Genomic DNA, 13,613 nt, shown 5'->3' on the forward strand with positions numbered 1-13,613 from the left:
GAAAAAGGAAAAGCATGCGGCCATGATATGCATTACAATGTGAAAATGAAAAAAAGAAAAGAAAAGGGATTGTGTAGTAGAAGAAAAATAAGAAGAGAAGGAAAAGGAAGAAGAATAAGGCATTGATGCATACCGGATGCAACATACTCGCGGGAATCTCGCAAACAACGACAAAACAACGACAATAACACAAATGAAAAGAACAGAAAAGAAAAGAAAAGAAGAGGAAAGGAAAAGGAAGGAAAGAGAAGAAAGAGCAAATGCGCCAACACCCGCTAATCATCCGGCATAAGAAAAGATAAAAGAAAAGGGTTCTAAAAGGGAAAAGGGGACGCAAAACATCAAGGCATCGAGGTAAATAATAGACAGGGAGCGGACGCAAGCTCCTACGCTGCTTTGAATGATCAGGCTAATTATCAGAGTGCAGAAGGAGAAGAAGAGGGAGATGAAGCTGATGAGATTATGATGACGATGATGGTGGTGGTGGTGGTGGTGGTGGTGAGGGTGATGAAGAATAAGGAGAGCAAAAGGTATAAGATGATGAGGAAGGCTTGAGATGAATAGGTAAACGGTCATGAAAGCGATTACAATTGAAAATGGAAAAGAGACAAGAGAAGAGATAGAAATGAAATGACTATCTCCTAGGGAGGATACGGTTGCCAAAGCCACCACCAGCACGGGAAGCGAGGCTCTGACGAACAATCATTTCGGCGGCGGCAGCGGCAGCGAGTCTCTCCTTTTGACGGCTGCGGTCGCGCAGATATCTCTCTGCTTCCGGTCGCATGCGCAGAATACGTAGAATCATGTCATCGTTCGGGTCTGCTTGGGCCTCTTTCCGTCTTTCTTCTTTGGCTTTCTTCATTGTGCCCAGGTTGCGCGAGAGCATGATGCTCTTTGACCGGCGGGTCGATGTCATGCCCATAAGGCCTATTGCGCCTCCGAATGAGGGACCCGCCAGTGAGGCAGGTGCTGAGAGACGGTTGTTGCGCTGTGCCTGTTGGCGTGATGCCGTGGCCGAAGCCATCCGTTCGGATGTCCGGACAAGATTATCCGTGGACTCAAAGTAAAAGAAGTTGAGAGATTGAATGTCGTGGTATTTGGGAGATTTGAGAACGTCAATGGGAACTCCGTGGGCCTCGCCAGTTTCGTCTTCAACGGCATGGAAGAAGTCGAAAAGAAGCTTTGTTTGATATGAGTCAGCCTGGGGGAGGTGATGAAATGAATATGAAGTGACTCACCTTGAGCCAGTGAAAGACTATATCCAACTCTTGCTGCGTGAGCTGGCGTTGTTGGGATGGTTTGTCGGACAGAGGAGGAACAAGGAGAGATTCAATCGTAACCAAGACTTCTTTCCATAATCTTGTCATTACCGTAATCATTGCGCTGTCTGTAAGCGTTTGCTTCATAAGGGCAAAGTTGTCGTCAAAGTAAACAAACAAGGGCCGAAGTGCATTCATGATTTCAATTTTTGTCGGTCCTTGCTGTGGCATGGAGACTCTGTTCCGGTTAAAGATATTGGAGACGGAGGACATGGTAATGCCTCTGGAAAGGAGGCTTCGTAACGCGCGTTTCGAAAGGCAGTGATGGATATATGATGAGAGCTTTTCACGTCCAAAAGTCAGTCTCCTCGTAAAAGAAATTCATTGTAAACAACAACCAGGAGATACCCACCTTGTCAGTAATCTTTCGCGTCATGTCTCTCTCCGCACGCTTCAACGTTCGAAATGCTTTACCAAAGTAAAACTGAATGTCATCTCGCTCCCCTTCCATGCTGACCCTGAGAAGCAATCGACCTTGAGTGTCGAGATCAAGCCAGTACTCGCGGGGCAAAAAGTCTCCGAAATGAGATGGATCTAACTTGATGGAAGTTCTCCCAACACAGTCATGATCGCCAACAGCATCCCAATCCCACACAGTAGCAATAATGTTCAGAGGGCCTTGAGTGGTGATGTCGATGGATTCATCCCAGCGTGGATTGAGATTTCCATACACAATGCGAGTCTTTGCCAATCGCTTCTGATACTCGTCGCCGAGCACCACATACGGATCGCTTAGGCCATTCATATCGCAAGCCTTAAGGTCCTCTGCTTCCACTATTTTGATGGTAAAAACGAAGTTATTGATTCTTCGCTGGCGGACGGTGGACTGTGGGGTGTGTCTGTTAATTACATCTGCGCAAGCATCGATATTGATGTTTTTCTCGAGCTTGTCTAGCTGCAAAATTGCATATTCAATGTTATTCAATTTTACAAGTGACTGTAGCATCAACGGTTAGTGCTATTATCATTCGTGACTGCCAAAATGTCGCTTACCTGGGGGACGAATTGGAATGGCTCTATCTTTTCCTTGTTATTCCATGCATCCTTGGCCATCTGCATCCATCTCTCCTGTCTGGAGAGGCTTGCGGCTGCCTCTTGCTCCGGTGTCAAGATGTCCATTTCCTTGCTGAACTTTTGTTCAATAACGTCACAATAACGCGTTATTCCAACACCAATGGACCTCGAAAGAGCAGTCATGAACTTTGCGTATTGAAAGTCGTCATCCCATTCAAGCTGAACGATTTGATCAACGGCCTGATTAAACGAGCCGAAAATATCAATCACCGAAACGCTATGCCGCTCGTCATCCGAGGGTACCTGATCAGGACGCGACGTTCGGACTTGGAATAGATCTTGTTTCACAGCTTGCTCCACCCAGCCGACAATTTTCTCGTCTGTGGCCTGAATCCATCGCCAGACGAACTCTTCCAAAAGACCCTCGATATGGAAGGGGAAACGAACACTTCAAATTGTCAGAAGGTACAATCTGCCAGCGTATGGGATATGTTGACTTACTCAGGAATGGCATCCCGATGGATCCGGCGAATCTCTACCATCTCTTTGTAAAGTTCAAAGCCATCCTCGACACTGACTTCTTCGCCTGTGCTTCGTACTATGTCCAGTATCCGTGTAATCATGTCTCGTGCATCCTCGCCGTATGAAGGAAGTGTGGTTTCAATAAATATATTGAAAAGATTAACACTGATTCAATGGTTAGCAAATGTATCGTAACGTGATCAATCAATATACGTATACCCACCCCATGATTTCGGGATTCCGGCGATATCTCTTCTGTATCTTTTCAGCCAATTTTATCCAAGCACGCCCTAGCTGAATGACGTGAAAGAACTCCCATTGATCCTGAGATCCAGGCACTTCCTTCTCCAGCAACTGTCCATACACCACCGAGGCTTTTGCGCGAAGGCTGTCTTCAAGTTGGATCGAAAACTGGTCAAGATCTTCGGGGTTTTTGGAAAATAAAGGATCCTCGTAAATGTAGGTTTCCAAGACATACAATATCGGGCCAATATTGGGCGCCTTGGTATCAAACGCTTCCTGCAATAATTCGTATAAATCGCGCAGCAGCAGATCGTGAAGAATGGACAAAGACTGCCTGTAAAGAGCAAAGTCCGCAATAGTCCATTTATTCGGGTCTAACAAGGATGAGGAAACAGCTTTCGCAGACGGCTTGCTCTCGGCTGGCGGCTCTTTGATAAATCGAAACGCCTCGTCAACAATTTCAAGACTAACTTCCTGATCCTCGAACTTCTGACGAATGGCATCTAAGAAGAGCACCAGTCGAGAAAATTGAGGAATTCGCCACCGAAGGCAGGCCTCATTGAGCAACTCTGTTGATTCCTTGGAGAGTAGAATAATTGGTGTGCTATCCTCTGTACTACTCTCAGCCGCTTTCAACTCTTGATCGGTGAGGTCATGAGAAAGGGCCTGCATAAGTATGACGCGATAAAAGCCTCTGGGATCAGGAGGGATGAAGGTGAAAGGATGTTGGCCATCAGGCTCATCCATTTCGCCGTCACTGTCTCTTCTGCTGACATGACCCATGTCGACCGGCTGGTCGATGACATATGAGGAGACCTGATCTGAAATATCAGACATCTTCCTGGATAACTCAGAGTAGCCCGATTCGGAAGGAACGGGCGCTTGTGGTGAAGAATTATATTGTGGCAAACCAGCGGCTGGTGCACTCTTTACTAATTCGGGATTCGCCTGCAGAATGGCCAGATTCATTTGCATCAAGTCGGGGCCCTCTGAAGCTCTCCATTCTTCGTATGCTTCCTCCGTATCAAAATCATCGTCGCGGAGAGACTTTTTGGTATTCAACCCAAGAAAATGCTGGTAGGCGCTAATATCTTGAAGAGCTGCCTGCTCTGTCCACACAGGTTTATGTGTGTCTATATCGGCCTGAACGTCTGAAAGTGGTTTGCCAAATATCCGCGCCACGGTCTGAACCAGTGTCATGTCCTTGACATTGTAACTCAATGGCACGGTCTCAAACTGCACTTTACCGCCTTCGTTCGAAACGAGATCTTGATCATGGGCTAGTAATTTGCTTTCGAGAGTTGCGAGCCGGCTCGTAAGCTCTGGCCTATCTCTCACCCAGTCGTGGTCTTTGAGGGTTAGACTTATTAGCCGCACGAAGAGTGCAACATGTCTATCAACAAGGAGCTTCCAAGATTCGTCGCCCGGTGCCAGACCTTTTTGTAACTCTTTCGTGGCGCTAGAGAAGAATATAAGCACCAGATCTTCTACTCGCCGATCCTTTGCCATGCGCTTGTGGAAACTCTGCTCTGTAAATGCATTGAAAAACACAGCAAAGGTCCGTTTCAACACCGGGTCATTATATTCCTGCCTCTTCTCCTTGCCAATCAAGACGCCGGTCAATCTCTTCTCCAATTCCGACATGAATCCATTCGGAAAGCGAGTACTCTTCGAATCTCGGAGAAGAGTGAAATCTTTCATTAAATCATTTATAGAAGTTGAGGCACGCTGTGGCTGCTGCGGCGGCTTCTGCGCTCGGCGTGTTCGCGGCTTCAAAAGGTGCGCCAGATATGCAACTCGCAGAGCATAGCTATAAGCGTCGGAGGGCGCAATCCTCTTGGCAACGGGGCGAGAGGAGTCACGAGAGTGACGGCCATTTCGTTGAAGGCTGTTTACCCGTGGGTGCACGGGGCCGGAGCGATTGGACGACGTCGACATCGCCGAATGTTATTGTTGCTGTGCGATCAGTACATGCGCGGCCAATATGTCGTGGAAAGGCCTGATCAATAATGAAAAGGGAATTTTTCTGACCGTCAGGGCAACTGTAGCGGGGTCAAGACTCAGAGATGCCAGGACATGGACTAATAGAGAATCATCGACTGTTTCATAACTGAGGACTTGGTGGCTAATTCATCCCCGACAGGCAATCTAAGGTACCTATGAGCGTCGATGGCTGAGTCCTGAGACACGAAAGGTATCCCTGCATCAAACAAGTACAAAGTACCCGCAACGCTGCCCAAAAGTTGCTTAAATTATCCACTAGACGTCATTCGCTAACACTTCGTAGATTTAGTGAAATAGTCTGGGCAAAAAATAACAAACCACCCTTAAGGGTGACTTTTGGTAGGACCGAGGGACGGAACCTGCATCGCAAACCCCAAAAAAAGAACTTGAATGCCAGCAAAATTCAATTCTTTAAAAGGACTTGCTTCTCATCTTTAATTTTCAGGTAGCATAAATAGACCTCTCCTAGAACAAAAAGGAAAAGCAAAAAACTGCCGACAGCTGGAATCGAACCAGCGATCTTTCCATCACACTCATCTATAGAAGTACGAGTGGAACGCATTACCCCTGTGCTATGCCGGCACATGCTTACAAATGAATTGTCCTTAATCTGTTTATGAATGTCCTGTCGCTATGCGCAGATTGTTCCAGCATAGCTTGTGGTTATGTAGGGATTTCAACAAAGGAAATGCCAATAAATCACGTTTTAGTTACAGAGAAAATCGAATTTACACTACTCTCATTCAATGATTTCAATTCTATAAATGACTAAAGAGGAAATGTTCTAGATTCTTTCAAATAATATGTGTCAAACCAAATTACAGCCTTTCCAAACGCACCTCCGTGAGCACTTCATACTTTGTATCGCCAATAAGGTTTGAGGATTATGAAAGAGGATAGAATGATTGGTGGAGCGCAAGTTTGAATTCTCAATTTTATCATTTCAAGGATGGAATACCGAGAAAGTCACACCGGAAAGTATTGATATCTGCAACGCATTGTCTGCCACAAAACAAATCTCGAAAACTTGACCCTAGGCTGTGAATATCTAACGAGAGGAAGATGAGAAGCATAAACGGTAGCACCAGATTTTGGACCGAATTATCATATCTGAACCGATAACCAATTCCCAGAGATTTCCCGTGTAAAAAAAAAAATGCAAACGTCAAACGAGATCATACAGTTTCATTCGAAGCGAACAGCAGGCTTACGAGGGACTTGTTTGGATTCAAGAAAGACTTTTCTGCATTATTCCCTAGTAGTAATGTCATACCCACCGATCTAGGTTAAGGCTTCCAGTGGTAAAATGAGAAGACCCAGCCGGGACAGTGCCCATCTCAGAAGAACCTTGAAGAAACGGTCATATAAAATTGGTTCTGGGCGGGAAAGGTTCCAGGATCATGAGGGTTGATAAACTGGATTCCTGAATGCTGCAGTTCCAGCTATCCATTCCTTTTGGCAAGGATTCGACTTCATCAACCCTTTTGATGTCATCGGCGCGTGATTCGGTTCGGGTGAGTTTGGGTTGTTGAAATGCCGAGTGCACTCGGCTCGCTCTAGAGCTTCGTAACATTGCGTGTCGCTTGAGATTCGACCGAACCTGCCATTGCATAATAGAGCAGATATTCCCGGATCTGGCACCGCCACATTCGGATATCCGTAGTCTTCCAAGATTAAGACGAGGTCAACCTGATCCATCCGAAAACCATTCCAAGGCTCCCAAAATTAGCAACTTGCGCTAAGCTCCCACGGTAGAGTGTTGAACAGTATGCACCTGGCGAAAATTTGATATTGAAGGCCAGGTGGAAAACAAAAAGAAAAGGTACTTCAAACGGAAATGATTCGGTGTCCAAGAAATTCGAGAGTGCAAAGAAATACTCGATGGGTTGCATTGAGCTATCCAAAACGTCTAGACCACTCTTAATCCATGCTGCAACTTTAAAAACAAATCATGCCAGCGGTATCATGCAAAAGTTCCCCAAGAAACGACAGAATTAAAGGAGAAATCCAAAGGAATATTGCCGTTGGTCAACGATAACAGCTATGAAGGCGTCGCCATGAGCTCGAGAACCGCTTCCTTTGAGATTGAAGAAGCAACGTAAACATAGCCTGAACGCCGAGACCAATCGTAGTTTCGTGGTATATAACAGACAAACAAGAAATGCCACCAAGACCAGATATCGATTGTAGTGGAACCAAGGACATTCGGAACCAGCAGAAAGCGATTGTGAAAGATTCCGTGGCACCATTCCCACAGATGGATGCCAAGATGCAAATATGGAATGTCGAGGGGAAAGCGAACGCTTGGCCACTATGCTGTGAAAAAGAGAAAATAATGTCCGGTAAATGGTGTGCAATGCCAGCAGCAGAGAAAAAGGTGCAGACAAGAAAAGTAATTATGGACCAAATGTTTCGCTGCAACGCGTCACTTTCAAAGGAGCGCCGTGCAAATCAACGCCGATGCTTGATGCGAATAGAAGTAACCCCGTATGGCAATTTATTTGGCGCGGCCGCTTTTGTTTTTGGCGGCACCAGATGAGGTGATAAGTTCGCCAATGTATCTGTCGAGGCTGTCAGTCTATAATTCGATTGCAAAAAAAAAAAAAAAAAATGATAAGATTGAGCGAGGAAAGATTCGGTGCAAGCATCTAGGAATCGCAGAGAGGGTGTGAAGAGGACTGAATGAAGAAAATGGTGACCTACGATTGCAGAAATTCATTCCCCTTCTCAAGCTTGATATGTGACTGCTTCACGACTTCAACTTGCTCCACAATGGCTAAAAGTCCAGCTTGCAGTGCCTTTGCTTGTCTATCAAAAAAGAAAAAGTTGTTAGTTCGTCTCTGGCAGAAACCTAAATGGCATGGGCCGCTTCATGACATACTCTACCAGGGCCTGACGAGCCTCCTGTCCGAGCCTCTCGACATCCTCGCTATTTCTTCTAGGGCTCATCGTTCTTGCATCATTCTCGTCATATTCTTCTTCGGTCAATTCCACGTAAGGAGCATCTCGAGGAACAATGTCCCCTAGTCGACCGTGGTGATGGTGATGTTGATTCTGTCGCTGTTGTGACGACCCTGCTCCGTCGCTCACGGACGATGCCGACGAAGAGGGCGTAGAGCGCGCAGTTGCTGTTGGCACGGCAGTGGCAACCGGCCTTGCGTCGCTCGAAAGAGGCTCGTTGTCCGCCGAGCTTCCCTGTGGCGCTGTGGAAGACATGCCAACCGTGATCCGCGATCTGGCAAAAGAGACAGATGCAGGAGATTTGGAGGAGGAGGGGAGGAGTGCCTTGAGTAGTCGAAATGGAGGCGTGCTTTCGGTACGGGAGACCCTGAGCACGCTATGCCTCAAGCGATGCCTTTCTTTCGCGTGGGACCACCTTAGATGAGGCGCTTTTTTAACTGGCAGAGGACAAGGAACTAACTACTGTAGCCCTCTTTCGGCACCCTCCACTTAACTAACCTTTCCTGCCGCTATAACTTCGCCCTAAGTGATCATAAATCTCACTACCGACTTGTTCGTTGCACACCGATGACGGAGTTGCACCACTGGCACGTCACTACAGTGGACCGAAAAGGGTCTGCTCCTGTGCTATCCTGTGCTATCCTGCTATGCTCTTGTCGTTTACAGTTATCGCCTCACCAACATCACCCGACAAGCATGTCCGGCTCTAATTTCACAACCCTGTGGTACTGCATTGAGCGAAGGACATGACGTTTTTGCAAAAGGCTTGAATTATCTCGTCTTGTATGTAGGTGAAGAGTTGGCGAAAACGAGTGACTTAACGCTCCGTGTCAGATATGCTTCCTGCCTCACCTGTATGAACCAACCATATGGTGTTCGGACGGAGCTCCGAAGGCGAAGAAAAAAAAAAAGGAGGCACAAGAAGAAGAATCTTTCACGCCTACCTTCATGTTGCCGCTGGCTAGGGGAGGGGGAAGAAGACGATTTAGGGCGATGGAAGATGGGTACCATACAGGATGAAAATTGATGGTGTGTGCGGAAACAGGTGGGAAGCGGCGCTACGATTCGACGAGAAATGATTGCTCACAGAAGCGAAACGAGACGGAGGGTTACCTTAAGAGCGGCGAAGCTCCTAAACGGAAAGGATCTCCACCAAATGGCGATGGCAGGCAAGTTACCATACAATCTAGTGTCATATTGCTACGATGGCCCTTGTGCGTAGGGAGAAACACCCTAGGGCTTCAAAACTACAAGATCCTCCTTGCCAAACATGAAACAGAGAGTAAAGAAGGAATACTGCATGGTCCTTTGAATCACCGTCTGCTATGACACAATGAACAAATACCATAGTATATCCAAGGGCGCTCCACGAATCAGAGATGGGAAGATTCCCCGTGTCCCCCTGTGGGGAAGCTGCGGACAGACGCCTTTTGCACCGTAGAGGACAGCATCGTACCTGGCACGTTTTCCGATTGGTAAAGAGATCAATATTTGCAATGGACGGAAACTTATCTCATCAGGGTCCTTTGCTGGTTTGCTGGCTATCATGTCTGTTCAATTGGCGCAGATGACAACAAACCAGCGGAGCCGTTTGTCTATCGTCCTACGGAGTAATTGACCTGGCAGATCCTGCGTGCTTTTGCTGGTTTTTAACGATTAAAGAACACTAGCGATATTGGAGGCCGCCGAGCAGCATTCGAGGGGTTGCAAGAAGAGTGGAGAAAACGGAAGCATGACGAGAATGATTTCTTGGTACGGAGTACTTAGAGCATTCTGCTCACCCCTACTCCGTAAAAGTCCTTTTACATCCGCCGTCGACCCTTCCGTCCCATAAGGTATAGCACGCGGGTCTACTCCGAGAAAAGCAAAGAGATTCTTACTGAAGAGCAATCCCTTTTCGCTAGGACTGTGAGTGGGCCATCGGAGAGTCATTGACGAAGCTCCGGGTATCTCCAATGACGCAGGGTCGTCCCAAAGGGCAACCACGCTGGCGACGACCCTTGACGGTTGTAAACTGCAAGCGAAGCGTTTTGGTTATGCGTTCCGCAAGGTCTCCAGCCTCCTTGAACAAACGGCTACCGACAACAGCGACGAGTACACAGACGTGGCGCTGCATACCGAGCGCTGTACCCCTTCTATACTCAAAAGTCGCTTGATCAATGAATATTAAGGGATGTTCCTGTCTTGTCATCGTGGTGACCATTGCATTTCAACCCTCTGGATTCATTGTGTCTTATGCTCAACATGGCGATCTCAGTAGCTCAGGTGGGAATGCTGAGCCTTAGTCACCGTCACTATTGTTTGTCGATGAAGTGTACGTGTTTTTAAAATGAAAATCTCACAAAATCCGTGTCTTTTATACGGAGTGATTCTGAATACTCGACCATCGCTGCGCTCGTCTGCTGTGAACGCCAATGGCACCTACCCGAATGGGAAATTGTTCCAGAAAGTCGAATGAGCACGAAAGAAACATGCCACGGCGATGACAGACTGCTAGCTAGAGCATCATCGCATATCAACTGTTGGGTCAATGAGACGCTACAGTTTCAATTCTTCCTGAAAAGAAAGAAATGAATATCAACAGCTTTTGCACTTTTGAGTCTATAATCCACGTACCCTGAGAATAATGGTTGTCTTCCACCATTTCTAGACACAAAGCTTGACCCTGTAGCGTCCTCGAAGGGTGTCGGGGTGCGTTTCTGCATGTCCCGACAAAAGTAAATATTCAAATAATGTTCAGTATTGAACCCTGTCACTGTGATATTATTTGCTGTTCCGGTCGGTGTAGCACACGCGCAAAATGAGTGTTTTCGGGTAGATGGGTATACAGGGTGACAGGCTTTTCCTGGTGTGGCTGCGGGGATTCCAGCTCCGGAAGACAGGGAGTTGAGGTCATGCAACATAAGAGATCGACATAATTTTTCGGGATGGCTGAAAGGCTCGGGTTAAAAGACGATCAATGAACGCCACTTAGCCGCCACCCAAGTTAACCTTTTATTGTAACCCAATATCTGCGAATTGTGCCGGTCCTTGATATCAAATGCCTGCGTATAAGAGTAAATTTAATGATTTCAACGGCGAAGGACCCGTATCCGACCAGATCAATTATCAGCGACACCGGGGGTTGGGGACGAAAAGTGGTCGCTGGTCAATGCACTGTAATTTGATGGTGAGCGAAAGAGAGGGGGCCCATAACTCCTTTTCACAGCGTTGAGCAAAAGAGAAATAATCGTTAGAGTGGATCTTCGGCGGCTCCCAGGCTCGGAGACCCTGTGTTTAGACGAGATCATTGGAGCTTGGGCAAAAGGTGCAAGTGAAAAACCAACGAGCGACACTTACTACTCCGTACTAGATTTCCTCAGGGTCCTAACGCCGCTACCTGCAAGTCCAGTTAACACTTAGCCATCGGGGTTGAATCAACACATAATTTCGGTTTCTACCGAAGCTCCCACGCTTTGTTATATGACAGCCCATCAAAGCCATAATCATTGAGATTGTCTCTTCCTGCACATGCATGTGACGGGTCTCCTATGAATTCTGTCCAGAAACGGTGGATCCTAGTGTGAGGGGGCCCCGTATCGATAAGTTGGGGCGACAAGAGCCCATTGCAGCGAGCAGTATTTCGTGTCCATGCAGAAATATTCGGACACATCGCCCCCACTGTGCGAGCCGGACCCACCTCATTATTGTTGTAGGGGTCTCCTGTTTTTGACTGCAGAAGATGCGGACCTCGCTTGGATTCTTTGGAAACGGCCAATTATGGCCATAACTCCCAAATAATCAGCTGCAGATTCGAAATGCTCAGCTCCCCGAGAGGTAGCAGAGGAGGCACGCAAATTAATTGATCAACAGTCCCAGCTCCAGGAGATGTCGTCCTGTAGTTGGATCTTATCTCCGTGCTGATCAGGATGATCTATCCGTATTGCGATGGCATAGAAGAAGTGAAATTCATAATGCGCAACCGCTCGGCCTCGTACAATGCAGACCGATCGTCCGTATTACCGCAGCCGTGGAAATGTGTGAAATCGCAAATCCAAACGATTGACTGAACTAGGCGGAATCCTTCCCGCCTTGCCGATGACGTGAAGTAATTGGCACCTTGATGCACCCTTTAGGAGGGAGGCTCTTTACTCCTGCGGAGTACATCCAAGGAGTGCAGTTACGCGGTAAGCTGATCCTTGACTGTTTTCCAAGGAGTCCAGCGACGGCGCCGTCACCGAAGGGCTTGGCAAGTCGAAGTGCGGAGCTAAGCAGAACCCTTTCAAAGCGCTTCCCTCCGAGGTCCTGCCGTTGGCAGCCGCTGACAAGCAAGATAGCTCCAAGGCCAACCTTCCGTATCAGGGCTCGTTGGCTCCTTACCCCTAAAAGATGCATTTCGCCATAGCGTCCAACTTTCAAGATCTGCCATTCTTCAAATCTTCAAAGTACTTGTTCAAACCCCACTTGACCGCCGTTGTGCACCACAAGGATACTCACATCTTAGGATGCTTTTGAATTTTTTCATTTTTTTTTTCTTTAAATCTGTACCTCTGTACAGAGATATATCAAGCGCTTTCTGAAAAATATTCTCGAATAATAATGATATCGCCCGACTCATAAAATAATTATGTGTGCGTTGTATAAAATATTGATCGCCAGGTTATTTCGCCTTGAAACAAGTACTCATTAGCTTAGAGATCTGCCTTTGTGGCTTACGCACCTGGTGCCGTCTTTCCGATAGAACCGGCCGTGGAAGCAGCTCTATTGTGATAATCAGTCCTTAAGAGTATTGTTCGCTCTGAAGAATTAACCTGCTGGCTACAGGTCATTTCATTATTGGCAGTGCGATACAAAGTAGTATGGTACTACTAAATTATTGAAGCAGGGTAGAAGTATGTGCCCAGTCTTGGTGCCCAATGCCGGAAAAATAGTACGGCTGAATCACCGGTCAATAAAACGGGCCTTGCAGGGAAGGGAGTAAGCAAGATTGCCAGACAGAAAACAGGACTTCGATGACTTTCCTACTTGGGCGCATATGGAGAAAAGCTCGATCTTCTGCCACGTGTCGTAGATAGCCAAGAACATACTACTCTCCACAAGAGCCGTTCACGCCTTCGCAACTGGGTAATATCCGGACATCAGGAGTTCGTTTCTCTACGATTAGGCTTGTTATGCCCTTCCCCCCTCCCCGTCTAGGTGGGGAGAAGTAGTAAAGGAGAGTTGATATACACTCCGCAGGGCTGCCCATGTCCCATTAACGAGCATAAACCATAAGAGGAAACTCAGATTCCCCAATTAGAAGTCAGTTAAATGTCTCCCCTGTCCAGCATTGGTCAGGAAGGTATATACTTAGCCTCCCTTGATGTTTTGTGAACCGGAGGAGGTTATTTTTTTTTTCCCCTCCAACGGCGATTCTGGTGCTGCCCTGCCGAAAGCATGTAAGATGTCCGTATTGTGGGAAATTCCCTGATCGAATCTCATTGCAAAAGAATGCTCAACCCCATCAATAAGGTCAATTGGACCCGGGTAAGACCTGAGCAGGAATCCTCTGCCAACATCAACAGGCACTTT

The 13,613-nt window shown here is 47.1% G+C and overlaps 2 protein-coding genes and 1 non-coding gene across 3 annotated transcripts; all 3 read right to left on the reverse strand.

Moving 5' to 3' along the window:
- Positions 1-634: 634 nt before the first annotated feature.
- Positions 635-5,204, reverse strand: L228DRAFT_230431 (hypothetical protein; the record flags this gene model as incomplete). The annotated part of the gene is made up of 6 exons (XM_018330534.1): positions 3,079-5,204; positions 2,835-3,020; positions 2,313-2,781; positions 1,672-2,256; positions 1,239-1,601; positions 635-1,180 (listed from the first exon to the last, which is right to left on the reverse strand). The coding sequence occupies exons 1-6, from the start codon at positions 5,034-5,036 to the stop codon at positions 635-637; spliced, it is 4,107 nt and encodes a 1,368-aa protein (XP_018187654.1). The 5' UTR covers positions 5,037-5,204.
- A 390-nt stretch (positions 5,205-5,594) lies between these two features.
- On the reverse strand, positions 5,595-5,684 carry L228DRAFT_t84. Its single transcript has one exon. It is a non-coding gene; the product is annotated as a tRNA-Thr (tRNA).
- Positions 5,685-7,599: 1,915 nt separating this feature from the next.
- On the reverse strand, positions 7,600-8,318 carry L228DRAFT_268592 (hypothetical protein; the record flags this gene model as incomplete). Its single annotated transcript, XM_018335163.1, has 3 exons — positions 7,600-7,663; positions 7,806-7,910; positions 7,984-8,318. The coding sequence occupies 3 exons, from the start codon at positions 8,316-8,318 to the stop codon at positions 7,600-7,602; spliced, it is 504 nt and encodes a 167-aa protein (XP_018187655.1).
- Between the last annotated feature and the right edge of the window lie 5,295 nt (positions 8,319-13,613).

The sequence above is a fragment of the Xylona heveae genome (assembly GCF_001619985.1).
Source record: "Xylona heveae TC161 unplaced genomic scaffold L228scaffold_6, whole genome shotgun sequence".
Classification (NCBI taxonomy): domain Eukaryota; kingdom Fungi; phylum Ascomycota; class Xylonomycetes; order Xylonales; family Xylonaceae; genus Xylona; species Xylona heveae.